Source organism: Brachionichthys hirsutus, chromosome 18 (assembly GCF_040956055.1).
Source record: "Brachionichthys hirsutus isolate HB-005 chromosome 18, CSIRO-AGI_Bhir_v1, whole genome shotgun sequence".
NCBI lineage: Eukaryota > Metazoa > Chordata > Actinopteri > Lophiiformes > Brachionichthyidae > Brachionichthys > Brachionichthys hirsutus.
In genome coordinates this window covers 477,542-504,172 of record NC_090914.1, presented here as the reverse complement: position 1 = coordinate 504,172, position 26,631 = coordinate 477,542, and the positions used below count along the sequence as shown (strand labels likewise).

At 47.7% G+C, this 26,631-nt stretch overlaps 3 protein-coding genes across 3 annotated transcripts; all 3 read left to right on the top strand.

Moving 5' to 3' along the window:
• Positions 1 to 282: 282 nt before the first annotated feature.
• golga5 (golgin A5) lies at positions 283 to 5,002 on the top strand. Its single transcript, XM_068751990.1, has 13 exons — positions 283 to 393; positions 1,087 to 1,712; positions 1,978 to 2,181; positions 2,264 to 2,483; positions 2,573 to 2,696; positions 2,770 to 2,973; positions 3,090 to 3,260; positions 3,434 to 3,562; positions 3,654 to 3,752; positions 3,838 to 4,057; positions 4,243 to 4,342; positions 4,432 to 4,495; positions 4,581 to 5,002. Exons 2-13 carry the CDS (start codon positions 1,094 to 1,096, stop codon positions 4,659 to 4,661), a joined length of 2,235 nt encoding a protein of 744 aa, XP_068608091.1. The 5' UTR covers positions 283 to 393; positions 1,087 to 1,093; the 3' UTR covers positions 4,662 to 5,002.
• Positions 5,003 to 6,276: 1,274 nt separating this feature from the next.
• trip11 (thyroid hormone receptor interactor 11) lies at positions 6,277 to 18,648 on the top strand. Its single transcript, XM_068751756.1, has 21 exons — positions 6,277 to 6,415; positions 7,582 to 7,658; positions 7,843 to 7,953; positions 8,277 to 8,579; positions 8,976 to 9,044; positions 9,187 to 9,352; positions 9,445 to 9,771; positions 9,885 to 9,925; positions 10,024 to 10,122; positions 10,197 to 10,376; positions 10,456 to 13,434; positions 13,524 to 13,664; positions 13,773 to 13,966; positions 14,137 to 14,300; positions 14,401 to 14,504; positions 14,603 to 14,702; positions 15,309 to 15,390; positions 15,716 to 15,830; positions 16,295 to 16,417; positions 17,509 to 17,653; positions 17,726 to 18,648. Exons 1-21 carry the CDS (start codon positions 6,277 to 6,279, stop codon positions 17,923 to 17,925), a joined length of 5,859 nt encoding a protein of 1,952 aa, XP_068607857.1. The 3' UTR covers positions 17,926 to 18,648.
• Positions 18,649 to 19,472: 824 nt separating this feature from the next.
• fbln5 (fibulin 5) lies at positions 19,473 to 26,515 on the top strand. Its single transcript, XM_068751817.1, has 11 exons — positions 19,473 to 19,563; positions 19,654 to 19,708; positions 19,870 to 19,918; positions 20,024 to 20,302; positions 23,189 to 23,311; positions 23,731 to 23,847; positions 23,935 to 24,051; positions 24,571 to 24,693; positions 25,009 to 25,135; positions 25,215 to 25,410; positions 25,862 to 26,515. The coding sequence occupies exons 1-11, from the start codon at positions 19,520 to 19,522 to the stop codon at positions 26,021 to 26,023; spliced, it is 1,392 nt and encodes a 463-aa protein (XP_068607918.1). The 5' UTR covers positions 19,473 to 19,519; the 3' UTR covers positions 26,024 to 26,515.
• The last annotated feature ends 116 nt before the right edge of the window (positions 26,516 to 26,631 follow it).

Here is a 26,631-nt window from a genome sequence, read left to right as displayed (position 1 = left end):
TTTGCTTCTGATAACATTACAGGAAGTATAGTGCTCAGTCTCTCCTGTTAAAAATGAAACCTCTCATATTAAGTGCAGCAAACGCGTCTCAATCAGCTTTGTTAGCCAGTGCGTGTATTTACAGAGGACTCAAGGGATGAGGATGACGTACAACGAGAACCTCGTTGGCTGTTTTTTAATCAGGCACATCGCGAGTCGCTCTGTTGTGGGGTCCTAGCTGGCAGGAAGTCCTACCTCGTCCACGTATTGAGAAGATCCCAAACAGCCTCCTGGACAGATAGTGCCGTTTGGCCGTGTTTATCGATACGATATTCCTCATTCATGCTTCCCAATCGAGCCCCGGCGGTAGCCACGTGACCAGGGACGTTTTGACAGTCGAATTTGTTTTAAACGGTACGTTAGAGGCTTTCCGGTAGTAGCCAGCTAGCCTGTTAGCTTTAGCAATGATGGAGATCCTGTTGACACAACCTGTTTGGGCTCGTTTTATTGTAACTTAGGGGAGCCACTTGTAATGAATGTAAGCCTTCTTTGTTAAACAGCAAGTATTCGTTGGGCTAGGCTAGCAGGACTTGGGTGGTCGTTTTGGACTTTGACTCTTGTAAATGTCAAGCTTTGTCCCCAGAAGTTCTGACCATAATCAAGCGTCGCTTGTTATTCCTGCTTGACTGAAAGAGTTAGAATCCCAGTGTTGTATGATATTATTCGTCACTTCTACATTACATGAACGTAATCTGTGGATCACTTGTTCCTGATATTCCGTTTATTTGTGTAGCAGGCGGTGGATTATCAGCGGATTTAACAAAGCGCCACTCCTTGATGGTTGAATCAGAGCCATTTGGATTCCATTTATGTTTTGAAGACGTTTCACTTGAGATATGATGTAGTTGGAACTTATGATGACTGCTTCTGATTTAGGCTTCAGTGTTTAACATGGCCTGGATGAATAAGAGTCTAAAACAATTGTATACAGTATCTCTTTTTGCAATCACAAAATTATGTTACTGAGATATGCCTTATAAATATGTGGCCATGATGTTCAGCCTCTTTCGGAGATATTGATTATGACCTTTTTTTAATTCCATAAAGAGCGAAAATGTCTTGGATCGCTGACTTTGCTGGGAAAGCTGAGGACTTCCTCAATAAAATGGACCAGGGAGCTGCAACCGCCCTGATCAAAAAACAAGAAAGAATATCCTCTTCTTCATTCGATGAGGAAGAATCGTCTGTCAGACCAGACTACAATGCTGCAGGATATAACACCAATGCAGCTAAAAAGGAAGTCAATGCATCTCCTGATAATGCCCTGAGCTACATCTCTGCAGCAGCAGGAAACATCATGAAACCCAACGCAACCGGGGCCAACCTTCCTGCCAGCGGTGCCGCCACCTCTGCCAAGACATCGGCTGGCTTCGTGAGGCCCAAAAAGAGCGAGCAGGACGTGGATGACGACATGCTCTTTGACTTTCTGAACAGCTCGGACCCTCCAGCTAGCAACCGGAGGGATTCCAGAAAAGAAGTGGGGAAAAAGGTTGTTCCAGTTGCAGAACCCCAAAACCTGACACCATCTCAGTTGATCACTATCCACAGCACCCCCTCTGCCCCATCGACACCCCCTTCGACCCGGGGTGTATCCAGGGCCTCGAGCATGAGCTCACTGTCAGCTTACAGCGTGAAAATGTCAGAGGAGAGCCCCGCCAGAGAACAAAACCAAGGTATGATAACTAATAATCATCCCCTTCAGTCAATGATAGAAACAGTTCCACAGATTGTATTACTTTATTAACATACAGTAGAAAAAATACATTTGAATATTAGTGTTTGATTAGTCCTTTTCCTCACTGTCGACCTGGAGAAGAACAGCTGCACAACACAAATTATTTATTGTTCTTCTTGCTTTTTATATCGATATTGTTTTGAAGCATTTCTATCTCATTGGTATTTTTGTGCATTCTACTGGCCCCCACCTGCCCACCATAGACAAAGCTGAGAGTTCAGACTCCAGCTTGGCCATCTTCCAAGAGTCCAGTGCGCAGGGACCTCCTGCGTCTCCTCCGACAGAGGAGCCGCAGAGCCAGATTCTGTCCAGTCTGCGTCTGGAAAATCAGTTGCTGCGCAGTGAGGTGACTTCCCTCAACCAAGAAATGGCTTCGGTCATCCAGAGAGCAAAAGACTTACAGGATGGTAGGCGAGGAGAAACGAGTAACAGTGGTCTGCCTTTCTGCACCTTTCTCCCACTCACCAAAGTTGTTTTCTTCTCATGTAGAATTGAACCAGACGCGTTTACGCACTGACAAATGGAACTCGGAGCAGTCTCAGACTGGACAGATGTTACGGGAACTTCGGTCACATGTTGATGATCTCACAGAAGCCCTCTCGGCAAAAGACGGTCAACTTGCAGTCCTGAAAATCAGACTTGATGAAGCCGATCAGCTGCTGAAGTCCCGTAGCATTGCATTAGATGAGGCACAGAACGAAAAGTTAAGGTACGCTCCTGAGACATTTTAAGCTCCGAACCAGTTTCAGGTTTTTATTATTATTTTGGAAAGTTATTTTCTTTTTTTTTTTTTTTTAGAATTATGCAAGACCTCTCAGAAGGAAGCAGCATGCAGTCACAAGCTCTTGAAACGACCCAGGAAAGGCTGCGAGAGGTTGAAATAGCTGTCAGGAGGGAAAAGGACAGCTATCGTCAGATGCAGGTGACATTCATTTTTCTGCATGCGTGTCTAGACTGAGCAAAATTGGATTTCTTAATTCCTTCTTGCTGTGCAGAGTGAATATGCTACACGCCTGTCCAAAGTTGAGGCTGAGAGGCAAACCCTCGCAGAGACAGTGGCTGCGATAGAGCGGCGAGGTGGAGAGGACAAGCTCCGACTCGACGACCTCCAGCAGCAACTGAAGAGTGGCAAAGCTGCAGCTGATGCTGCCAAACAGGAGTTACAGGACTACAAGCACAAAGCGTCTCGCATTCTACAAGTAAGTCTGGTGTCACGATTAACTTGAACTATTAAGGACAATCATTATTGTTTGTATGCCTTTTTGTCATCAGGCTTCTTTTACTGAGCTTCACTTGTTTTTAAATGACCATCTAGTCAAAAGAGAAGTTGATCAGCAGTCTGAAGGAGGGATCTGGTCTTGACACTCTGGACAGCAGCGGGGCCATGACTCTGGAGCTGGAGGATCTACGTCATGAGAAAGAACTGCAAAGAGAAGAGATCCAAAAACTCCAGGGACAAGTTTTCTCACTTCGAACAGAAATACAGGTGAGCTGCAATTAATGGCCGAGGAAAAGTCAGTCTAAAATAATCTGACACTTAGTTGATGGCTACACTGGATGCGAGGCGTGGCGTTCCTCTTGCTCTTGCTATACATGCTGATATTTTCTGTCAAACATTCTTTGTTTATATCTGCAGTGTAAGAGATGTTTTTCTCCCAGGATTTAGAAAGTCAGGCTTTGACAGAGACAGAGACATGGCGGGAGCAGCAGCTGCAGTTTGAGGAGCAGCTGACCTTACAGGGCAGAGCTAAGCAAGAGGTGGAGGCTGAGGGCGAGCGCTACAAACAGGTAAGGGGGGATGATTCCTTTACCATAATTTCATAGATTTTATTTCTATTTTTTTGCCTAATTTATGGTGCATGCATTTCATAAATCATAGGAGCTGCAGTATCTAGAGGAAGAGCAACACAGAGCCAAAATCAGTTTGCAAAGCAGAATCAAGGACCGAGAAGATGAAATCCAGAAACTCAGGAACCAGGTTAGTAACTTCCAAGTCACACAACACATTTAAATGCAGAGCCTTGGTCAACAACAAAGAAGCGGAACTACTTTCTCTCTTGCAGTTGACCAATAAAACCATTAGCAACAGCCAAACGGAGCTGGAGAATCGTCTCCACCAGCTGACGGAAACACTGATTCAGAAGCAGACAATGCTGGAGGCTCTGGGCACAGAAAAAAGTTCCCTGGTTTTCCAGCTAGAGCGTTTGGAACAGCAGCTGAAGAACTCTCAGGGAGGACCAAGCGGAGGGCCAGCCATCAACATAGGACCTCTGGAGGGACCAGGTAGGAACCAGTATACGGCAGATTAGTATCAACTAATCTTTCTGAAAATCTTTGTTGACTATCTTTTAGAATGATCTCAGCCCTAGTTTCACTGCAGTGTGAAATCCCATTGCTGCACAGTTAATCAGATTTCATTTCAGAGTTCATTGGTACTTATAATTTCTTTCTGTGTGCCTTCTTTTCAGGAACTCGACAAAGAAACACTCCGATCCTTTTCAGTGATCAGGACAGCCGAGGAGTGTATGGCAAAGTACGCAAGGCAGCCAGCACAATTGATCGTTTCAGGTAACAATTCAAAGTGGGTTTTGTTCTCAAATGGTGGGGGTTTAAATTCACTCCTGGGTGAGATGTGATTCCCGGTGTTGTCATTTCAGCATCAGACTGGGCATCTTCTTGAGGCGCTATCCTATGGCTAGACTTTTCGTTATCTTGTACATGGTAAGTCGTTAAAAAAAAGGTAATTTTTACATCTCAGGTAGTTTTCTGACAAATAAATCAACAATATGTCCACTTGTTTTTACAGGCTGCACTCCATCTGTGGGTCATGATTGTTCTCCTGACGTACACCCCTGAAATGCACCATGCTGATCCTGGTGGAAGATAGAGACTTGAGTTTTACTGTTGGTTGTGAAAAGGTTTTTATTCTGCAGCATCTAAAGTAAAAGACAATATAAGCTGCTAGATTATGGGCTCTGGCTCCTGACTCTTCCTCTTTTGCACAGAAATGCTTTGAATTAAAGACCTTTCTTCTGTCTTGTTGTTTCCAACTATAGCTGGGTACTTGAGTACTGAACTAATTATAGAGTGATATATTGTATTGTTGGTCTGCTGAAAGGACATTAAATCAAGCATCATCCCACATATATTTTTTTCATCATCTGCTTTAAACCCTTTGTTCCAGAGAGATTGTATTTAACACTATGTAAAATAAAGAATCTTTTAATAAACACGTTAAAAGAAAACAGCCTGGCACATTCCTAATAGAGTATCTGAGGAAAAATTATATATATATATCATGACTAGGTATATATACGTGTAATGATTTAATTCATGCACATTGGAGTTTTTTGGATTATTGTAGGTAACATTTGTGTCAAAGTCCTAATAAATAAATACTGTACAGTATAGCAGCTATGGCATGCCGTTCAGGAACTTATTATATATATATATATATCAAAAGTGAGGTCTGAGAATATGGACCGAACTCTGGAATATATATACGAAAAGTCTGAGAATATGGACCGAACTCTGGAACATATATATGAAAACTTTGAGAATATGGACCGAACTCTGGAATGTGTATTTTGATATATATATTCAGAAATTTTCATATATATATTCAGACATTTCAATATATATATTCAGACATTTCAATATATATATTCAGACATTTTCATATATATATTCAGACATTTCAATATATATATTCAGACATTTCAATATATATATTCAGACATTTCCATATATATATTCAGAAATTTCTGAATATATATATGAAAATGTCTGAATATATATATGGACATTTCTGAATATATATATGAAAATGTCTGAATATATATATGAAAAGATATATATATGTAATAAGTTCCTGAACGGCATGCCATAAGCAACACATTTAATTTTAGATTCTTTCGAACACGCAGCTTTCGCTTGTTCCTGAACGCACCTTGACCGTGTTGGTCCTCCAGTATCCCACAATGCACCGCTTCCGTACGTCCTGTCCACGTCAGACATGACAGTCATCGCAAGAGCGCAGCAGCTGATAATGGCTGCAGTCGAGGTGGCACTTTCTGGACGTGGTGTTTAAGCCGGTCCAGAACAGCTTCTACCGGGCCTCACGCTCCACGCGGGCGCCGCGGAGCCCCGCAGAGCCCCGCAGAGCCCCGCAGAGCCCCGCAGAGCCCCGCAGACGGCTTTATTCCACCCATTCTGCCCTTTAGATGGGACGCGGCGCCTTTTAGCTCGCTTGTCTTGACGCATTCCTCCAGGAAGACAGTCAGCTGTTCTCCACCGGACCTCCGCTGCGTGAACGCGGCTGCCCGAAAAGCCGCTTCGTTGTCCGGAGTTTGGATCCCGAAGTGAACAGCGTATCTGTGGTTAGCTTACGGCTAGCTTTCGGCTAGCTTAATGCCCACTTTATTGCCCCTGGAGTCGAAGCTAGGCTAGCGCTGGTCGGCGGCCCCGCTTTGTTTTCCTTTGGGCTGTAGCTCTTCCTGGAGATGGCTTCGTGGCTGGGGGGGCTCGGTTCCGGCCTCGGGCAGTCTCTGGGCCAGGTCGGCGGGAGCCTGTCCTCGTTCACCGGGCAGATATCAAACTTTACCAAAGACATGCTGCTGGAAGGGGTGGAGGAAGTCGGAGGTAAAGTTCTGTTGCTCTTTTTAGTTTTTCCCATCCAACTCTTTTATGAAGCACTTAAACGACCGTCGCTGACACAAAGAGCTGCATATTAAAAGATAAAGAAGTTCAACATTGAATAATAAATAGAATCAGGGCATGAATAATGAAAGCTGCTAAGGCAAGTCTGCTTTATACACGTTCTACTTCTGCTTTATGATGAATGTGAAGCTGTTGCTTTGCTGACTGCTGCGCTGTCTGAACGATCCACCTCCCTAAAGAGCACGTTGGTTGACGTGTTCCTAAGGACCTGTGCCAGATGCTGGCAGGGCAGAGATGCTGAGCCCCCGGAGCGATGACCGGTCACTTCGCTCTGGATACAGACGACGACGACGACGTGTCGGTCGTTCAATGAACCGGTCAGAGAGGAACCGCTGTCTGAACGAATCTCCATTCTCAAGTAGAGGAAATGAACTCAATGTAACTTCAGAGAGGTTTTTAATGCACATTGCTGCTTGTTCTCGCATGTATTATGGGATGTAAGTGTTACATAACCAAGAAGATCAATTCTAATGCTGCTGACACTGAGTCGGGCTACCTGCTTGACGGGAGTGTTTGAGTTTTGAATTCATCTGCTGGTGTGACTCACTGTGCAGATAAAACTGTTTGTCAAACATGTTTGCCTTTAAAACTTGACTTTAACAAAAACATGAGCTAGTCTTCCTTGTTCCTGAGAAATTCCAGGTTTTTAACGTGTTCTAATATTGAGCTTCTGCAGCAATCAGTGGAAGCTGGTGAGTGAGGAAGCATCGACGTAAGGAGAACTTTGACCACAGATCTCCACCTCACTCCTCCAATCAGAAACCAAAGGGAAGAATTCTTGTCGCCGAGTTGGGAATGCTGGACCGGCTGCGAGTCGTGCACGCTCAGCCCTTAATCCATCCTCGAAGCTTTGAATTTAAAGCAAGAAGATATTAAGTGCAAACATGTTTACCTGTAGGCGCTCTGTGGCATTTCTCTTTCTGAATGTTAACAAAATGATTCATGGAAAATCTATTCTTGCAGAGTTTGTCTTGCATTGATCTGTGATCCTGTCTTATTTTTATTTGTCACACATCATTGCTTAATTTCATTGCATCACCGTGTCTAATGACAATAAAGTGCTATTCTATTCTATTCTATCATTGCAGATGCTGCCACAGAGCTGCAGGTTTCCAATTCGAGGCTGGCTGATGTCCAGGCTGTGTGTTCCTCTCAGAAATCCGAGGTAAGATTCTCTGCAGGGCTCCACACAAACGATACACGGGTGTTGATTCGGCGCCGTTATCGGAATGTTTAAAAAGCGTACCGCACGTTCTCTTGATGTTTCCAACAAGTTGAAACCCTGCAACAGACAAGACTAACTTTCGTTTGTCCTTCGTCTCTGCATTGTGTGTCTCTCGTTGTTGCAGTATGACCGATTGAAAACGCTCCACTCAGAGCTGGAGGAGAAGCTGGAGGCTTCGGAGATCCAGATTAAACAACAGTCTGCAGAGTACAGAATGCTCCTGCAGCAGAAAGACGTGCGTATGTTTGTATTTATTCATCTGTTAAACCAGCTATATTTACATATGCAAATGCACTTGTAATAAAAAGCATCTCTTTTGTGGGGGGGGGGGGTTATATGCATTTGCATACAGCATAAAGACGGCCTGGAGGACAGCAGAAAGCTTTTACCTTTGTACTGCTGCATTGTTGTTTACTCTGTCAGAGGGTTAAAAGCTCTCGTGCTGCTGTTCCAGAGATAATGAGAAGTCACTTAAAATATAAGTGTCATCATCAAAATTTAGTGTGAAGGTCATGTCAGAGCTATGAAAGGCTCCGACACTCATCCGTGTGTCTCCAGGTGGAGATCAGTCTCCTGAAAGTTCGTCAGAATGGGCTCCAGGAACAAGTCCAGAAGCTGCAACAGTCGGCTCAGTCCGTCTCCGCCGGTGCGGCAGTCCTGCCCGTTACGACATCCTCCTCGACTGTTACCTCCTCGACTTCTTCCTCCTTCCTGTCCCGCCCCTCAGGGTCCCACCACGGCTTCCACGGCGATGAAATGGACCTCAGCGACGTCATCTGGTCACAGCAGGAGATCAACCGACTGTCGGCCGAAGTCTTGCGTCTGGAGGAAGAGGCGGCTCACTGGAGGCGGTTGTCTCAGGTACACAGACGGTTCATCCTCCTGGATACTCGCTTATTCTCTAAAGGTTAAATGAGAGCACTACAAAGGGGTACGTTTTAATTTAGGCTTTAATAATTCTTCAGCTTTAGAGGTGGCATTTTGTTACTTCTAGAATGTCATGTGAGCCGTTTCCACCCCGTTCGTACTCACAACCCTGAGCTACACCTAGTTTATGGTGCAGATATGAAACTAGTAGCTCTGAAGAAAACAAATGAATGAAATATTTTTTTGATGAAGTTTTGTCTGAGCCTCCTTTATGTTCTTCTTATAAGATACTTTCACGTTAAAGTTAATGTAAGAAATGTTTTTTACAGTAAATGGTGTCAGTATAAAATGACGAGGTCACGTTCTCACAGTTCTCACATTTTCTTTCAGACATCTTCGGCAGGAGGAGCCGGTAACGGCGGCCAGGGTGAGCTTCTCAAACTTCAAAGAACTATAAAGGTGATTGTTCATTCAACGTCCAAATAGATGCTAATGGATCATCTTTGCTTGGTAGAATGTCATTTTTCTTTCCCCAATCTTTATCTGGCCAGTTTTAAAGAACAATAATGACTTTGGTGTTGTCGTTGCCGCTTTGGAACAGGATCTGCGTGAGGAGATGAGCCGAGAGGTGGACGAACACCAGCATGAACTGGCTGTTCTGCAGGACGCCCAGCGGCAAAAGATGGCTGACATCACGCGGCGACACAGAAACGAGTTGGCAGACTACGAGGAAAGGATAGAGGAGCTGGAGGACCAGATTCAGAGCGGTTAGCTTGACTATTTGGTACACAGTCATGTGGCAGGAATTGAAAATTCAGCAATGAAAGGGTGGCTTCTCCCTCCTCCACATCCTCCTTAGGTGGCGGTCACTCGACTCCCTCATCGGATGCCTCCAAGCTGCCTGAACTCCAGAAGACGATCAGCTCCCTGCACGAAGCTGCGGATCAGCGGGAGACGCAGCTGGCGGAGCTGTCCTCCAGGCTCGAGGAGGCGCAGAAGAGGCAGGCCTCGCTGCAGCTGGAGAAAGATGACGCCCAGGAGGAAAATGCTGGGCTGCTGCATAACTACACCCGACTGCAGGCCTCCGTCACCGAGCTTCAGGCACGAGTCCAAGAGCAGGAGGCAAAGGCTCTGCAGAAAGCCCAGCTGGAGAACGAGATCCAGGTGTTGCAAAACAGCCTTGCAGGTAGTTAAAAAAACATTTATGATAAATGACTTGACTAAATATTGTCCACGGACTCCATTTGTTGTTTTTCTTCATATTTAACCTCCATATTAACAAGCGCTCTCTTATTCCAGCGTCAGAAAAAGAAATCGAGAGACTGACTAGCCTGGCTGCAGTAAGTGTGGATATGTATTGTTCCAATATTGATATTAAATGCACTGGTTGTTGTTTCTCTGGTGTGATGATATAATAATTATAACTTCTGATAATCAGGCAGAACTAGTGGGAGAAGTGGAACATGCAGACATCTTGGAGATGAACACCATCATCGGAGCATTGAGACATGAGAAAGAAGTCCTGGAGCAAGAAAAGGTTTCTTCCCTTCATTTCTGCTACTTAAAACTCTATGAAAGGATTATATATAAAAACATGACTTCTTCTCACAGCTGGACCTGGAAGAAAGACTTAAAATGGTTAGCAGTCAGGAGTTTGAATCGCAGTTACTGGAGGATACGAAGGTGGAGCTGGAGAGGAGAGAAAAGGCTCTGAGGACCACCGAGGACGAACGGGACGCCCTGATGTCTGAGCTGGAGGAACTGGACCGACAAAACCAAGAAGCAACGCAGGTCTGACTAACTACGGGCGCCTGTTGTGGTCAAATGCAACATAGCCCATATAATAATTCAGTCTTTTTTTCTTCTCTAGCATGTGATCTCAGTGAAGGAGCAGCTCTCCGGGCAACTCAAGAGGGCAGAGGCAGACCTGACGAGCTCGGCTGCAGAGCTGAAGAAGACCAAGGACAAGAATGAGGCACTAATGCAGGAGCTGGAGGTGCAAAAAGAGAGAATGAGGCACAGCGCGTTCACCCTCAACGACCTGCATATGAGCAAACAGCAGCTGGAGGGGTCAGTGAAGGAGCTGAAGGAGAAACTGGGCCATGCACTGGAGCAGAAAAAGGAGGCTCGGAGAGAAATCACGGCGTTCAAGAAGGACTTGAAGGACAGAGAGGAGCAGTTGGCTGCAGCCAAAGTGGAGCTAGGTCATACAGGAAGTAGGGGAACAGAGGAGAACCTAGCGGTGACGGAGAGGGAGTTGTCAGACCTCAGGAGACAATTGGACCAGATGAGGACGTCTCATGAGACGGCGATGTCTGAAGACTTTGAGTTGAAGATGGAGAATCAAAAGTTGAAGGCGGAGAGTGAGCAAAATCGGGGTGAAGGCGAGGAGCTAGCCAGGCGTCTGAAGGAAAGCCAGTCGGCTCTGAGCAGGGCGGTACGGGAGAAGGACACTCGTATGGAAGCTCTGAGGCTGGACAAAAGTCAACTGGAGAGTGAACTGAGGCAGGCTGAGAGCGCCCTGTCAGAACGGGCTGAACGGTACCAGCAAACCCTCGAGGAGTTGACTCGAGCCCGCTCCCTGGATGCCTCCGCGTTACAGGCGGAGCATGAGCGAGCTGTCGAGCTCAACCAGGAGAAAGACATGGAGATAGCGCAGCTGAAACGAGACGTGGCGCAGCTGGCGTCCGACCACAGAGACACCAATGAGATGCTGTCAATCACAGTCGCAGGGCAGAAGCAGCTGACGGATTTGCTGCAGGAGAAGGATGTCTTTGTGGAAACGTTAAAAAAGAACGCTTCGGACTTCCAAAGCGAAATGGATGACAGTATTGCAGTCATGACAAGAGAAGCAGAAGCTGTCAGACAGTCTCTGGAGGAGAAGGACAGACAGCTGGGGGGAATGAAGGAGGACAACAATCATTTGAAAGAAGAGATTGACCGACTCAGGGACCAGCAAAGCCGACCTCAGTCTCTGGCGGAGCCGAAGACCGTAGACATCATCACCGAGCTGGAGGCGGAGATCGCCCAAATCAAGTCGTCCAGGGACGTTCTGGAGGAGGAGGTCCAGACTCTGAGGAGGACCATCGAGGAGCAGCAGGCATCGCTCCTTCTGTCTCAGCAGAACCTCCACACTCAGCAGAGTGAACTGGAGCAGGCTCGTGCACGTCTTCAGCAAACCGCACTTAACTATGATAGGCTCATCCACGCTCGAGACGAAGAGATCTACCACCTTCATCAGGTCAGCGCCGACTCCCCCCCCGTGCAGGGAGACGTCATCCTGCAGGAAGACAAGACCCAGACTTTAAATCAAGAGAGTGGCAACGAGAAACACGACCTCTCCAAGGTCGAAATAGAAAAGCTGGTCATCGGCATCAAGGAGAAGGAGACTGAGATTAGCCAGCTGCATGAGAAGAACCTCTCCTTGACCAAACAGCTGGATCAGCTGGTGCTTTCCCGAGATGAAGTGGGGAAACTGTCCCAAATGATCCTGCAGAAGGATCTGGAGATCCAAGCGCTTCATGCCAGAGTGTCCACGTGTGTAGGGGGCGGGCACAGCCAGGATGTCTTGTTCTTACAGCAGCAGCTCCAGACGTATGCCGTGGAGAGGGAGCAAGTGCTCGCCGTGCTGAACGAAAAAGCCAGAGAGAACAGCCAGCTTCGCTCTGACTATCACCGCCACGTGGATATCATGGCGGGGAAGGAGGCGGCCCTGTTGAAGCTTCAGCAGGAGAACCAACGCCTGACCAACATGAGCGATCCCTCAGGAAGCCAAGAGATGTTCAAGGAGACGATTCAGAACCTGTCTCGCATCATCAGGGAGAAGGACATCGAGATCGACGCGTTGACCCAGAAGTGCCAAACCCTGGTGACGGTCCTGCAGACCTCTGGACCGGAGTCCGGCGCCGGCTCTGGCGGCGTCAGTAGCAACCAGTTTGAGGAGCTGCTGCAGGAGAGGGACACGCTGAAACAGCAGGTGAAAAAGATGGAGGAATGGAAGCAGCAGGTGATCACCACGGTCAAGAACATGCAGCACGAGTCGGCTCAGCTGCAAGAGGAGCTGATCAAACTCCAAGGGCAGGTCTCTGCCGACAGCGACTGCAGCTCCAAGCTGACGGTGGACTACAGTCGACTGATCCAGAGCTACGAGCAGAAGGAAGGGAGGCTGGGGAGTCTGAGTCAGGAATTAGCTCAGGTCCAGCAGACCATCACCACGCTCAGCTCCACCAAGGAGGCCCTGCTGGGTAAACTCGACTGCGTCGCACAGACTCCTGAAGTCGCTCAGTCGGGCGAAGCTCCAAGCCCCCTGTCGTCTCGCGCTGTGAACAACGAGGAGCTGCAGGAAGAGCTTGCCCGAATGCGAACTCAGTTAGCCGAGAAGGACAGCATTATCAGGACTGTACAGCAGAACAAGCATCGGCTCGCCAACGCAGCGTCCGCCTCCGAGAGCGAGCAGCGAGGTCAGGCCGAGGAGTTGCTGCAGGTCAGAGAGAGGCTGGAAGCCCTGCAGAGTTCTGTGAGGGAGAAAGACCTGCTCATCAAAACCAAAGGCGACCAGCTGGGTCAGGTCAGAGAGGTGCTGCGCAACCGAGAGAACGACGGCGAGGTCCTGAAGCAGGCTGTGACCAACCTGAAAGAGCGCGCCCTCATTCTGGAGATGGATGGCAAGAAGCTGAAAGAGGAGAACGAGCTGATAGCAGCCAGATCTCGAGAGAAGGCGTCTGAATTCAGAGCACTGCAGGAAACCAACATGCAGGTGTCCCTCCTGCTCAGAGAGAAGGAGTTCGAGCTGAGCGCAGCGAGCGAGAAGGCCGCCGCTGTCGAGAAGATGCTCAAGGACAGAGAGCAGGTTGGAAACGAAGACCTATGTTTGGTTATCGCATTCAGTCTTCAGACTGGAAGCAGACTTTGTGATTGTTGCCTGGTGTTGTGATGCAGGGTAAGTCTGGTGAACTGAACCAACTCCTGAATGAAATGAAGTCCATGCAGGGGAAAGCCGTGGCGTTCCAGCAGGAGAGGGATCAGGTGATGATGGCGCTCAAGCAAAAACAAATGGAGACCTCTGCAGTGCAGATGGAGGTAAGTTTGGATCATTTCCCATTGGCTTCTCATCAAATTCATTTCTCATTAGATCTGTGCTTAGCAAAATATGCATAGACGTGAGTCAATGAATGTTCTGTTTCACAGCTTCAGCACGTGAAAGATAAAGAGCAGCGGCTAAACCTGGAGTTGGAGAGGCTGAGGAGTCACCTCCTGGAGATCGAGGACTCCTACACGAGGGAAGCCCTCGCTGCAGAGGACCGAGAAACTGATCTACGCAGGAGGGTGACGCTGCTGGACGAGAAACTCACCACGTCTTCTAGCGCTGTGGAGAACGCCAGGTAAGTAATAGACTGGGACATGAAGTACACACAAGCAATCTATTGTTTGTTGCACATATATTTAACCAAAGGAAAATACAGTTCTGCGATCCAGAGTTCCCTCTTGCACCGCTTTGACCTTAACGATCAGATGAAGATTAAACTTCTAATTCAAGTCCTTCTTCCTCCAGCCTGCAGGCCAGCATGCAGGTGGAGTCGCTGCAGGAGCAGCTGAGCAGGGTGGTGAGGCAGAGGGACGACGCCCTCGCCCACCTCAGGACGTCACAGGAGCAGGTCAACCAGTATGCAGTGTCCCTCTCCAACCTGCAGATGGTGCTAGAGCAGTTTCAACAAGGCAAATCTCACACTCCAAACTCCATCTGCCGTCTAAATCAGAGAACTTGATCCAAGTGTTGATATAAAATTCTGTGCTTCCCGTATCTCTCGTCTATCAGAAGAGAAAGCCATGTACTCGGCAGAGCTCGACAGGCACAAGAGGGAGAAGGAGGAGTGGAGGAGGAAGGCTGAGAGGCTGGAAGATCAAGCTTCGGCCCTTCAGGTAGAGGATCAATTCACTTCATCTGTATCAGCGGTATGCCGTGATGAAGCTGCAGCTTAAATGAAAGCTAATTTAACAGTTCTGCTCTGCTCTGCCAGATTAACCTCGACGAAGCCAGCGCTGCTCTGGATTCAGCGTCTCGTCTCACCGATCAGATCGATCTGAATGAAGAGCACATTGAGGAGCTAAAAAGGCAAGGTGAGAAGAGACATTTCCTCATGAACCTCCATTTTTACAGCACACTGAAACTATTTTCATAATAAAATGTCTTGTAAATCGTCACACCGTTCCTTGGGCTTTCATTCTCGGCAGTCTGTCGTTTATCTGGCTCGTCATTCTAACGGTGTAACCGTTACGTCAGCTCATACTCAGGCTGTTGGTCCTTGATACGAGGCTCCCTATTTGCTTGATGAAGCAGACCGTAATGGAATAGCATGTTTTGATTGACCATCTCATCAATGAGGGGATAACTGTGGAATGTCTGAGCAAATAAGCCTCTCTCTGTGCCTTTTGTGTTTTTAAAGGAGGAACGTTAATCATTTTGACATTCTTTTTTTTCGCTTCGTACAAAATAAATTGCCTAAGTTCCAATTTTCCAGGATTGCCAGTTTTCCTCCCGTCACATATCTTAAATGGAGACTTTTAGCATCACTAGAAATGGTTTTTCCAGAACCTTCCTCTCCATAAAATCTGTTCTTGACTGTTTACGTGATCTCGAACACACAAACAAACAACGTGGGTGAAGTTAAGTTGAGTTGTTTGGGTAGGTGGAGGCACAGGTCGTTACGTGTGTTTGTGTTCCAGTGGACTTGAGGCAGGAGATGTTGGAGGACGCACAGAAGAAACTGATGAATCTCCTGCATAGTACGGAGGGGAAGATAGACAAGTAAGTCCAGTTCTGTCTGAGTTCAAGCTGCAGAATTAATCGTATGGGGGGGGGGGGTATTTGTGGACAAAACATTCCTGCATCTTTCTGCATTCAGAAATCCGTTGGCTCCTTTATGAAACACTTTGCGTTGCATCCAGTGAAACCTACGATGTGTTTATAAGACTATAAAAACTGGTGAACCAAAGGAAGGATACCCCAACCTGTTCACAGTTTGAGACGGGGGGGGGGGGGGGGGAGGGTTATCATTCCTGCAGCTGTATGAAACTAGGACTGAGGCCTTGAATGACTTGATTTCCTCTAATTCACATCGCTCCGTTTTTAGAGTCCTGATGCGTAACCTATTCTTGGGATACTTCCACACGCCAAAAACGAAGCGTGCCGACGTGCTGAGGCTCATGGGAGGCATCCTTGGATTGAGCCGAGAAGAAGTCGACAAGGTGGGGGATTTATTACATTTTCCACCCAACTTGGGCTTTATTTTAGCCGAGTGTTCCACAAAGGCACTTCTCAGAATGCCAACCCAAAACTGTGATCCATATATGGATCACACATCCAGCCAAAAGACGATTAGGGAAGCTGAGTGATTGTTCTGGGAAGTTCGGGCTGTCAGAGAAGCATCAGACTGTGTGTAAAAACACTCAACTACTGAGTGGGTCTCCAGAATGACTTTCCAGAAAGCTTCGGCAAGTAGAAAGGAAACTAATGGATAATCAAAATGAAATAATTCACTGACTTCCTTGTCAGAAGATGGCTAGGGATGAGACTGTAACTAACTCCGTGCTCTTCACCTTTTTGAACACGCGTTGACCTCCTTCCTGCGCTTACTTGTAAAATATGACATGTCTTGTGATGGCTTGGAGACTTTGTTCCAGCGTTTCTCTTCTTTATCTCCTCTCTGCAGATGTTGGAGGAAGGTGGACGACAAGGCGTGACTGGATGGGTGTCGAGCTGGCTGGGAGGCAGAGGAGCCCAGAGTGTCCCAAACACTCCCCAGAGGCCCCCCGGTGGCCAGGGGCTGAACTCCGTAAGAGAGACCGGGTCGAGTGCCGCGTGATGCTTTTGCCTTTGATCACATGTGTGAACAACAACCAGGAAACTTTCAGGAGAAGCTAGTCGCAGTCTCTAAAGAAAAACATTCATCTGTCAATTTGGGAAGAATGAGCAAGCCTGAGAGACTCGTACCGCTCGGAGCAAGAACAACGGACGCCGAATGATTGTTGTTGCTGTCGTTGTGTGATTTATAAAGTGGAAGGTCCCCGCTGCTGTGATCAACATCACGCCTTTCGCTTGCGAAACGACGGCATGCAGTCCAAAATGATTGTTTCACCTCAAACGTGAGCCGCTTTCACACATTTCCAACCTCCAATGAGCAGCCGGACTGCTAAAAGCCTCCTGGCGTTCCAACCTGAATAGAAAGTCACTGCTTCGTTGTATAGTTGCTGTATTTCAGACACGCATTCGGTGTATTTTTGTATGACTGGATGCTTCATCGAGCGTACATCGTGACATGGTCGCAACACTTAGCGTTGCACAACGTTACGCAACAGCTCTGTCGTGCACATGCTCCAAGAAGACCTGCTTGGTGTAACTTATGTGGTGAAGACAACGGGAAGTACGAAAAGTGAGGAAAATAAATAGCCTTCCAAGAAAATGTCCAAAATGAAGACTAAATGGCCTGCAGGTGGTTGTAAAATAAAACCAGTCTGTCTGACTCTACGGCAACATATTTAAAGAGCCGAATCCTTCAAGTTCCACGTATTCCCTCTCCTTCATTGTCTGAATGTGATCGTGCCTCGACGTGTTCCAGATGCTTCCTCCTTCACTGTAGAGTGCTGCAGGCTTCCAGGATTGGTTTACGAGCTACTTGTGATGTCACAAATCACGCTTGTAGGCCCCGCCCCTTACAATCAGATTTTATATGTGCAGATAGAATTGACACTTTGAGCACCGGATGTGTAAACACGGTTACAGTGGCAGACTGGTGCAGATAGTCATCTTGAGATTGGGGTTTTAGGAAGACAGAGACCTAGCATGCAGCTAGCTGTTAGCACACATGCTGCTGAAATATCAGTAGCACCCTTTCATCGTCTGAATTTTCTCTTATTTTCTTTTCAGTCTTTCTCTGAGCTGTTTGTCAAGTTCCTGGAGTACGAGTCGACGCCTTCTCTGCCTGCACTGAGGCTCCCAGTCTATGACATCAAGCCCCTCAGTGCTCCGCCCCCAAGAAGAACCAGCAGCACTGCTTCCAGCACGGGAACAGGTAAGTGAGCCCAGGTGAGACTCGAGGCCTCAGAGACGGAGCTTCTTCATAGTCGGTCCTCTGTCCTCACAGGCGCCGCCGCAGGCAGCAAGCGGGCCGGCGAGCCCAACCCTTTTCTGGCCCCTCGCTCCGCTGCGGTTCCCTTACTGGCCGGTTCCGGAGGTCACCTGTTGATGAAGCCCATCTCCGATGCGCTGCCCACCTTCACACCGGTGCCGGTCTCGGCGGAGGCCAGTGCTGGAGCGGTGCTCAAAGACTTGTTAAAGCAGTGATCGGGTCCACAAGCAGGGGGCAGACATGTTCAGTGCTCAGACCCCCCCCCCCCCCCCCCATGCTAATGGAATAGCAAATCAGCTGTTTTGGTCCACAAACATTTTCTGGTGCTTCACAGAAAGAAAATAAAAACAAAGGTTAGCAGGACTTTTCGTGAACGACTGGAGAAGATGCAGATTCGTTGGTTGGGCGGTTGAACCGGGAGCGGCTTGGAGCGATCCTCGCTCTGGACGAGTCCCCGTCTCCAGTAACGTTTGTGGATTAAGAAACTTCCCTCAACGCTCCACTGGCGTGGAAGCAGATCAATTATCGGTTCCACTTTTATCGGTCAACATGAATTTTACACTGCACAGATACCTGAACAGTTTTAATATTCCCGTTTTGGAGGAGACTGAAATTCATTTAGCATTTTATAGTCTGAGTTTTTCCAGCAATCCGCTGTTCTGTGCAACGGTTTCCTTTTTACACGTTGGAGAAAGTGTTGATGGAAGGAAGTTTTCATCCCTTGACTTGCGTGGGATCAACAATGCAGGGAATTGTTCCTGATCCTCCAGGACTGCCCAAACGTTCTGGATGGTCGCCTGCGCTGAGGCTTACGCCGTTCAGTTCATCTGTTTAAACCATGGAGACATTTTAGTGAAAGCTCGTCTTTCCAGCCGGACCGTGAACGTGAACGAGCATCGTGACGATGGCTGCGGCGGCGCTCGATCGGGGGCTTGAGACGTCACGTTGGGGGGGGGGGGGGGGGGTCTATTTATGGGCACTGGGAACGTTTTGGGAGTAAAGTGCCTGCATTGTTTCTGCTAATTAGATTGTTGTATAATCAGGATTGTAAATGTTTAATATAAATTTATATTTACATCAGAACTGCACATTTCAGAGGCTTCTCCTGGTCGGCTTTTGACTTCGCTGCGTTTAGTATCAGCCACTATAGAAGGAATAAAAACAGGGTTCTGTGTCTTAATAAAATGTACAAACTGTAAAATATTTTTTGTAGATTTGACATCTGAACGTCAGAAAGGGGCGTGGTTTACCTCCATTCTTTAGCCAAATACCTGAGACTTATTTGAATTTGTACATCAAATAAAGGTATTTCTTACCCTTTAATATCGTCTCCCCCCTGTCTAACGCAGATTTCATGCAAACCAGATGTGTCTACGGCTCTCTGGCTGCTCCAGATGTGGCGTGTCAATCAGCTGCAGCGCTATGAGCGCGGGGGGGGGGGGGGGGGGTACACACACACACACACACACACACACACACACGGTCCGGACAATTTGGAATAATTAATTCACCTAAATTGCATTTTTTTGGATGTGGGAGGAAACCCACGCGGAGAACACACAAACTCCACGCAGATAGGATTCGAACCTGGTACCTTCTTGCTGCGTGCGCCTGGTATAAACTCTTATTTTGAAATGTAATTTAGTCACGTCAAAACGTTTACCATAATCCTCAGAATAAGGGCGCGCTCGTTCTTTATGGGCGGCTTGTTCGAGCACGTAAATAGGGGAGCCGCGCGTCCTGAGCGCAGTGAGTCCTCCTGGATGTGGAAGGTTTACGGGTCGAATCCTCCGAGAGAAACGAGTAAGCATGCTGCGTGAAACACGAGGCTTCAGGCTTAGCTCTGATGTGAGGTGAGTATTTCCGTCTGATTCTACGTGCGTGCATCAGGATGCGTGCGCGCATTCCTGTTCATTTTTACGCCGTCTCTTAAACCTTTGCAGGATGTTTCCAGCTCTGGTATTTATTCTGCTTTCTGTCCATCCTGGACACGGACAGGTAACAAACTGCCTCCATTCCTTGAGTCAATCAGACTGTTTAAACTTGCATTGATGAACTAGAAGTCTCCTGGATCGTCCTCTTGCATGCGTCTGGTCAGTCGGAATTGTTCCGCACCTCCAGGGAACGCGTATTATAATCTAGACTTCGTCTCTCCTCAGACCTGCACAGAAGGTTTTGCGTATGACCGCAGGTCCAGACAGTGTGTAGGTGAGCAGCACCGCGCACGGAGTGGAACGTTCATCATGAAAGCACGGAAACAAAGTGCCGCAGATGTTTTCTGTTCTCTTATCAGTCCACTGCTCTGTGTTCCAGATGTGGACGAGTGCCGCGTCGCGCCAGATGTTTGCCGAGGAGACATGCGCTGTGTGAACCAGAACGGAGGCTACCTGTGCATGCCGAGGAGTCTGTACAACCAGCCGTACCGACAAGAGACCCCGATCCAACCTGAGCCCATCTACCCGGACCAATCCCCCGGGGGTTCGGACCCCTTCCTCCCAGCGCCGAGGTCCGTGGAGCCCAGCTACCCCCGAGTGAGGACCACTGCGCACTGCGTCGTAGGGTATGCCCTTGCGGAGGATGGCACCTGTAACGGTGAGTCTGAGAACGCTGACTGGTTCCACTGGTGAGGAAGAACCCAAAGAAAGGAACATTCAGGATCTAGAACATTCCTGGAGCTCAAAGACGCGCGTGACGCGTGACTTCTCCTGACTCCATATGGGGCTTAGTACAAAATGACGTCATCTACACGTTGCTTTAAGTATTCAAAACATCACAATTATATATAGTATGTTGTACATAAGGACTCTAAATAGAGTATTCATTTTAAAAATGTTAATGTAGAACACACACGATTGAGTATTTATACTGAAGTTTCTGTTTGTATTTTGTGAAGTGGAGCCGACTTGACTATGCATTTGATGATGTGGTCTAATTGGGTTCTTTCTACCTCTAGGGGCCGGACCCTTTCCAGGTTCTAAATGAAAAGGTTCCTGAGATTGTTGATGGAACTAGTTTTCTTTTCTGGCCCTGCTGCACTCGCCGAGAACGTTTAATCAGTTTGGTCGTTTTACTGTGATCCAGCTAACAGGCATCAAAGAAGTGCGCCTCCCCAGTGATGTCTGTTAGAACGCCTCGTTTGTGCTTTCTGCAGCTGCATGGAGACGTCTGAAAGTCACGTCTGCTCACCGCCGCGCAATGTTATTCTCATTAGGGGTCTGAAGATGCAAAAGGAATGAAGCAAAAACATGTTTTAGCCTCTGCTATCTGTTTATCGTGCCCTCGCCCCTGAAAATGAAGCTCCTGACCTCTTCAGTAGAAAAGAACTCCGAATAATCTTTAGCACCCGCATCGTGGGATCCTCGTTTTTATTGGTTGCTGCACACGTTTATGACATAATTACCTGCAAGAGATGCAAGTGGACGGTGTCTCTCCGCAGCTCCAGATGTTTGCTGTCCTAACATCTGCTTCCTGCTGTTTATCAGAATGCACAGCGATATTTGACGGATGAGCTCACAGGGAAGGTGGATAGAGGCCAGCCATTCAGTGTAAGTCATTAAAGATGACGGTTGAACTCCAGGGGAATGCATGAATCCCTGAGACGGCAGGGACAGATGTTTGATGCTCATACCGTCACCCAACCAGAGAAGAGGCCACAGCTGTCAGATAAACACGAGATGTTTGATGGGCCTCCACAGCTGTCATCTTAGCCCCACAGTGTGTCCAGCCAGGACAAGCTGAAGCTGTCCTTAAAGTCTCTTTGGGGCGGTGGTCTTTCCGTCATTTAGGATAAATCAGCCGTGACCCTCTAATGACTGGAAAATGTGCACGTATAGCGCCGTGTTCTGTCTCTAGAGAGACTTTAGCTCATGCACAAATATGGGCTGCTTCTCTGGGCTGTCAGGGAATCGGCACACAGCCTTGTTTGGGTAAACTACAACATCAGAGTGCCAAAGATGAGGTCATACGCTGCCATATTCCTGCCCGAGTCCGGCCCGGAGAACAGGCATGCCTCTGTGGGGGCCAATCATAATGAGCCTTCACAGCCCTGCAGGCTGGTGTGTGTGTGTGTGTCTGTGTGGCTGATTGACAGACTGACTTCCTGTCTGAACCTGCAACAAACATGGCTTTGTCTTAGCTGGAAGGCCCTGCGCTCCATCAGGGCCTCTAATGGCATCCGTGTGACAGAGCAGCGGCGCAAAGCACCCAAGAATAGCTCCGCGTTTACAAGCAGCCTCACGGCGTGCTGCAGACATGTAGCCATCCATCCACGGCTGCGTTATTAAGAGCATGCACCTCAGTGCGTTTCTGGAACGGGAGCCACAGCCCGAAGAGGTCACCAGTGGCGTTGGGTGATGAGGGTGAGGCAGCAGGCGAGTAGGTCGGTTCACTCGTTCATTGGGGACCGCTTAGTGCACATTTGGAGTTAATCTTTCGATGCATTGTTTTTCCCTGTCAGGACAACGTTCTAAACAAATCCCATCTGGGCGTATCTCCCCTCGACCCCGACCAGCGACGTGAACAGCGGCTTGTGAAGCTGTCTATATAAGGAGCTGAACTGGAATGCTCCTGCTTCAGGGATCTGCAGCAAGGCTCACACATGGGCTGCAGACGGAGACCACTCAGAGCTCTCGCTGCTAACTTGAAGCAGGTGCTGGGATCCTGTAGCTGTTGGCGGCTGGCCGGGCGCTCCACCCCCCCCCCCCCCCCCACCGCGGAGGGTTGCTGGTCCAAGCTGGCACCGAGATCAAGCTCCTATCGATAGGCAGTTATCGCTTATCATAGCAACCTGCACAAACAAAGAGCCAGACTCCCACCAACATTGTGTAGAGATTGGGGGGGGGGGGGGGGGGTAGGGTCTCATGCTCTGAGAACCGGAGCAGCGGTTGTTTTTCGATTTGTCACGTCCTCATAAGGAAATGTGGCTCTAGGGGAGTCGAAGGAATTTAGATTGTAATCTGAGAAATCTTTAATGCTTGCAAAAACAACCGTTAGTTGACGTATTGAAATGTGCAGAGTGTTTTTTGGGGGGGGGGGGGGGTGAGAACCCGAGTGGTGGAGAAAAGGAGTTTTGATAAGATAAAGGCCTCCAGGGGAATAATTCAGTCCAGCTTTTGAACACTGGCTGCAGCAGAGTTAGACGGTGGAGCAGAAGAGGTCAGCCTGGAAGCCAAACTGTTTACCAGACTTTCATTTGCAGGATGTTTCCGGCTGCTGCTTAAATTCATTCACACGCTGCATGTGAATCCAGATCACCAAACAGAGAATCATGTTTCACACATTTGAGGGAACTTGTTTTTTCACATTTATGTTAATGTGCACAAACTTCTGAACTTTGTCAACCAAGGTCCCGGGTTTCTTTTTTTTAGGACTACCTGCTAAACCGAAGCAGCAAGACTGTCTAACGATTATTATGATGCTGTCAACGTGTCTGTTTATTTGAAAGGTTATGTGAACTTTTTCTCACTGCTCTTCTTCCAGATGTGGATGAATGTGACAGCGGCGCTCACCACTGCAACCCCACCCAGGTGTGCATCAACGCGGCAGGGGGCTACACCTGCTCTTGCACTGAGGGGTTCTGGCTCCTTGGGATGCAGTGTCAAGGTCAGTAAACTGGATGTTTCAGTAATCATGAAAGAGGGCGAGACAGTTAACTCCGCTTGGAACACGGAACTGCACGGCGGTGCTGAAATATCAACTGATGGAGATTTGAGACGCTGGAAAAGTCAATGCAAGGATGGAAGTGATCGCGGCGCGTTTAAGGACGCTCTGAATGTTTCATCATCACGTTGCGTTGGTTGTTGAGTTATATTGTTCACCACGAGCTGCCGGGGCTCATTTTATACAAACCAGTTCAAGTTATCTGTATTTAGAAGGACGCTGCTCTGCTGTTTGGCAGTGAAACAGCGCCCTCTGTCGGTCATGCGCAAAGAAGCTTCAATTTCACGCAGGCTTAAGTTTTATTTCTCTTTGAATGATGTATTTTTTTTAAGGAACCAGTTTGTCTCTCTCGTTCCGACCAGATATTGATGAATGCCGCTATGGTTACTGCCAACAGCTGTGCGCCAACGTGCCCGGCTCTTATTCCTGCTCCTGTAACCCTGGCTTCATCCTCAACCCGGACAGCAGGACCTGCCAAGGTGCACACACACACACACACACGCACACACACACACACAGCTTCCTTTCTTGATGGGTTTATCCTTCGACTCCGGTCGGTCCTCCAGATGTGGACGAGTGTGAAGACGAGCCTTGCAGCCACGGATGCTTCAACACCTTCGGCTCCTTCATGTGTAACTGCGATGAAGGGTTTGAGCTGGCGTCGGACGGAGCGTCCTGCATCGGTGAGACCAGGCGGTTGTGGTTTGTAGTTGAATTCTGCATTTCATTTTGCATTTACACAGGAGGGTATTTTATAGTTAAAAAAGCTTCTTTTTTGGTAATAATCCAGATTTAAAAAAAATCAATCTGGATATAACTTCACATCTTTCTCAGGTATTGGAATCCACCGAATGAACTTGTGTTATGTCAGCTCAGCGTTTCTACTGCTCTCAGTTACGGTGCCGTGACCCAAATAAATCATTGAACCTCCCAGATTAGGACCCAGATTGTGACCCGGATCTGAATAGCTTTATGATGATGTTTTACATGCTGTTAGCTTAATCTCATTTTTGATGATTTACAAAAACATAGATAGAATGTTCAAATGGGTAAATGTTAGCCAATTCAAACATCTAACACAGAAATCAAGCCTTTAAAACCCAGGAAGAATAAAACCTCCTTCCAGAGAATGAGCGCTAGCGATCAGGTGAACCAGGTGAAGAGGCCGCCGCTCCTCTAATCCTGCTCTTTGTTCTCTGTAGATTTGGATGAGTGCAGCTTCTCTGAGTTTCTGTGTCAACACAGATGTGTGAACACCCCCGGGTCGTTCTCCTGCATCTGTCCTCCTGGATATTATGTGTATGAGGACGGCAGGAGTTGTGAAGGTAACACTCAGGATGGAGAAATGGACTCCGGGGGGGGACTACAAATGTTTTAGAGGCTATCAGTAGAAATATGAGTTATATTTATATATGTCACTAAAATGTGACTTATGTTTATTTAGATTTCATTCAAATGTTAAATCTACTCTTTCAACAGAAGATATTTGTGAATTATTTGTTTATCGATCAGCAGGAACGTCCGTTTAAAAGACGTTTGCATGCGTGCTCCTTGTTTTGTGCCAACTGTTGATGCTTTCTGATTGTTCTCTGATGATGATGTTTTAACTGACTTTGACTGTTGTGTGTTTGATTTTGAAGATGTCAATGAATGTGACACTGGTAACAACACCTGTACAACAGCACAAGTGTGTTTCAATTTCCAGGGAGGCTATACATGCCTGGATCCGTTACAGTGTCACTCCCCTTACATCGAAGTTAGTGACAAGTGAGTGTCACCGCGACGGTTTTCCACATGTCGTCCCGGACGCACAGTCAGAGCTCACCCTGTGTCTCCTCCTCTGCAGTCAGTGCATGTGTTCAGCTGAGATCCCTGCCTGCAGCGGCAGACCCTTCACTATTCTGTACCGACACATGGACTTGTCGTCGGGGCGCGGTGTGCCTGCCGACATCTTCCAGATGCAGGCCACCACGCGCTACCCCGGCGCCTTCTACATCTTCCAGATAAAGTCTGGCAGCGAAGGAAGAGAGTTTTACATGAGAGTGAGTATTTGTCTGATGACCCAATAGCAGCGGGTTTATCCCCAATCCGGGTTGTGTGCAAGCTGGCATGAATGAATAGGTAGAGAATGGATTAATTAAGATAACACTCAAATTACACGTTGTTGTTTTTAATAAGCCAAAGGAGGTAAATGCTGTTAAAACTAAACAAGGAGCCTGTAAAGGTGAACCGAAGACCGTTCAGTGCAGCGTGCAGCCAGTAGGGGGCGCAATGAGCGTGCGTGACGCGGTTTGGATGGATGATCTGTGTTACTCCAACGCGTAAAACCCCTTGATCGTGATTTAAATCCACTTCCTGTCTCTGCCTTGATCGTTCTGACGTAATCTGTAAGACGTGAACGTTCTGGCGTGCCCGTGACTAAAGTCTTGGATGTCCTCCATCGTCCGTGTCCTGCGCGTCCGGCCTCACCTTCCTCTCCTCTTCATCTCGCAGCAAACCAGCAATGTGAGCGCCACTCTCGTCCTGTCGCGGCCCATCACGGGACCGAAGGAGCTGGTGCTGGACTTGGAGATGGTCACGGTCAACAACGTCATCAACTTCAGAGGCAGCTCCATCATCCGGCTGACCATATTTGTCTCGAAGCACCCGTTCTGAGCCGCGCTGCTCCCGTCCGCAGCTGACGTCACGGTCATCCCCAGTAAAGACACGTCCGGTAAAGACTCAGCAAAGATCAGCTGATGGGAAACACGCACGCCATCCAGCCCCCCCTCGGGTTTCATGGACACTGAGCTTTTATGACTGCGATAAGGACTTAAGGCAGAGGGACATTTATGGTGTACAATCTCTCACATCCTCTATTTAGAAAATGACTTTGAAGAAAGTCCCTTTCTGGGCAGCAACGCGCACGCAGCGCGTGATCAGATGAACTGTGAACGTGAGAGCTGTCATTAAATCATGAGTGTCACCAGATTATCAGTGTGGTTCTGTTCATAAATCTGAGGAGAAGTGTAATCGGGAATATGTGACGTCACGTCCAGTCGTTTCCTCAATTATTGATCCGGTTTGTTTTGTTTGGAAAATGGGAGAAGAAATCTAAAATAAAATGCCATCAGGATTTACATAAACTACATTTTAGAGGAGTTAGAATAGATTTCTGACCATAGCAATCAACACATTTGGTGGATTTGAGAAACAATAAAATTCTTCCCGCTCAACTATTTGTGGACATATTGTAATATTTTTAATTTACTATTTACAATTAT

Coding starts and splice junctions, on each gene's coding strand:
- fbln5 (XM_068751817.1), top strand. CDS start 19,520: ATGCTGCGTGAAACACGAGGCTTCAGGCTTAGCTCTGATGTGAG. Junction 23,312..23,730: donor CCTTGGGATGCAGTGTCAAG/GTCAGTAAACTG, acceptor CGTTCCGACCAG/ATATTGATGAATGCCGCTAT. Junction 25,136..25,214: donor TACATCGAAGTTAGTGACAA/GTGAGTGTCACC, acceptor CCTCCTCTGCAG/TCAGTGCATGTGTTCAGCTG.
- golga5 (XM_068751990.1), top strand. CDS start 1,094: ATGTCTTGGATCGCTGACTTTGCTGGGAAAGCTGAGGACTTCCTCAAT. Junction 4,058..4,242: donor AGGACCTCTGGAGGGACCAG/GTAGGAACCAGT, acceptor CCTTCTTTTCAG/GAACTCGACAAAGAAACACT. Junction 4,496..4,580: donor TTTTCGTTATCTTGTACATG/GTAAGTCGTTAA, acceptor TTGTTTTTACAG/GCTGCACTCCATCTGTGGGT.
- trip11 (XM_068751756.1), top strand. CDS start 6,277: ATGGCTTCGTGGCTGGGGGGGCTCGGTTCCGGCCTCGGGCAGTCTCTG. Junction 13,967..14,136: donor AGCGCTGTGGAGAACGCCAG/GTAAGTAATAGA, acceptor TTCTTCCTCCAG/CCTGCAGGCCAGCATGCAGG. Junction 14,301..14,400: donor GCTAGAGCAGTTTCAACAAG/GCAAATCTCACA, acceptor CTCGTCTATCAG/AAGAGAAAGCCATGTACTCG.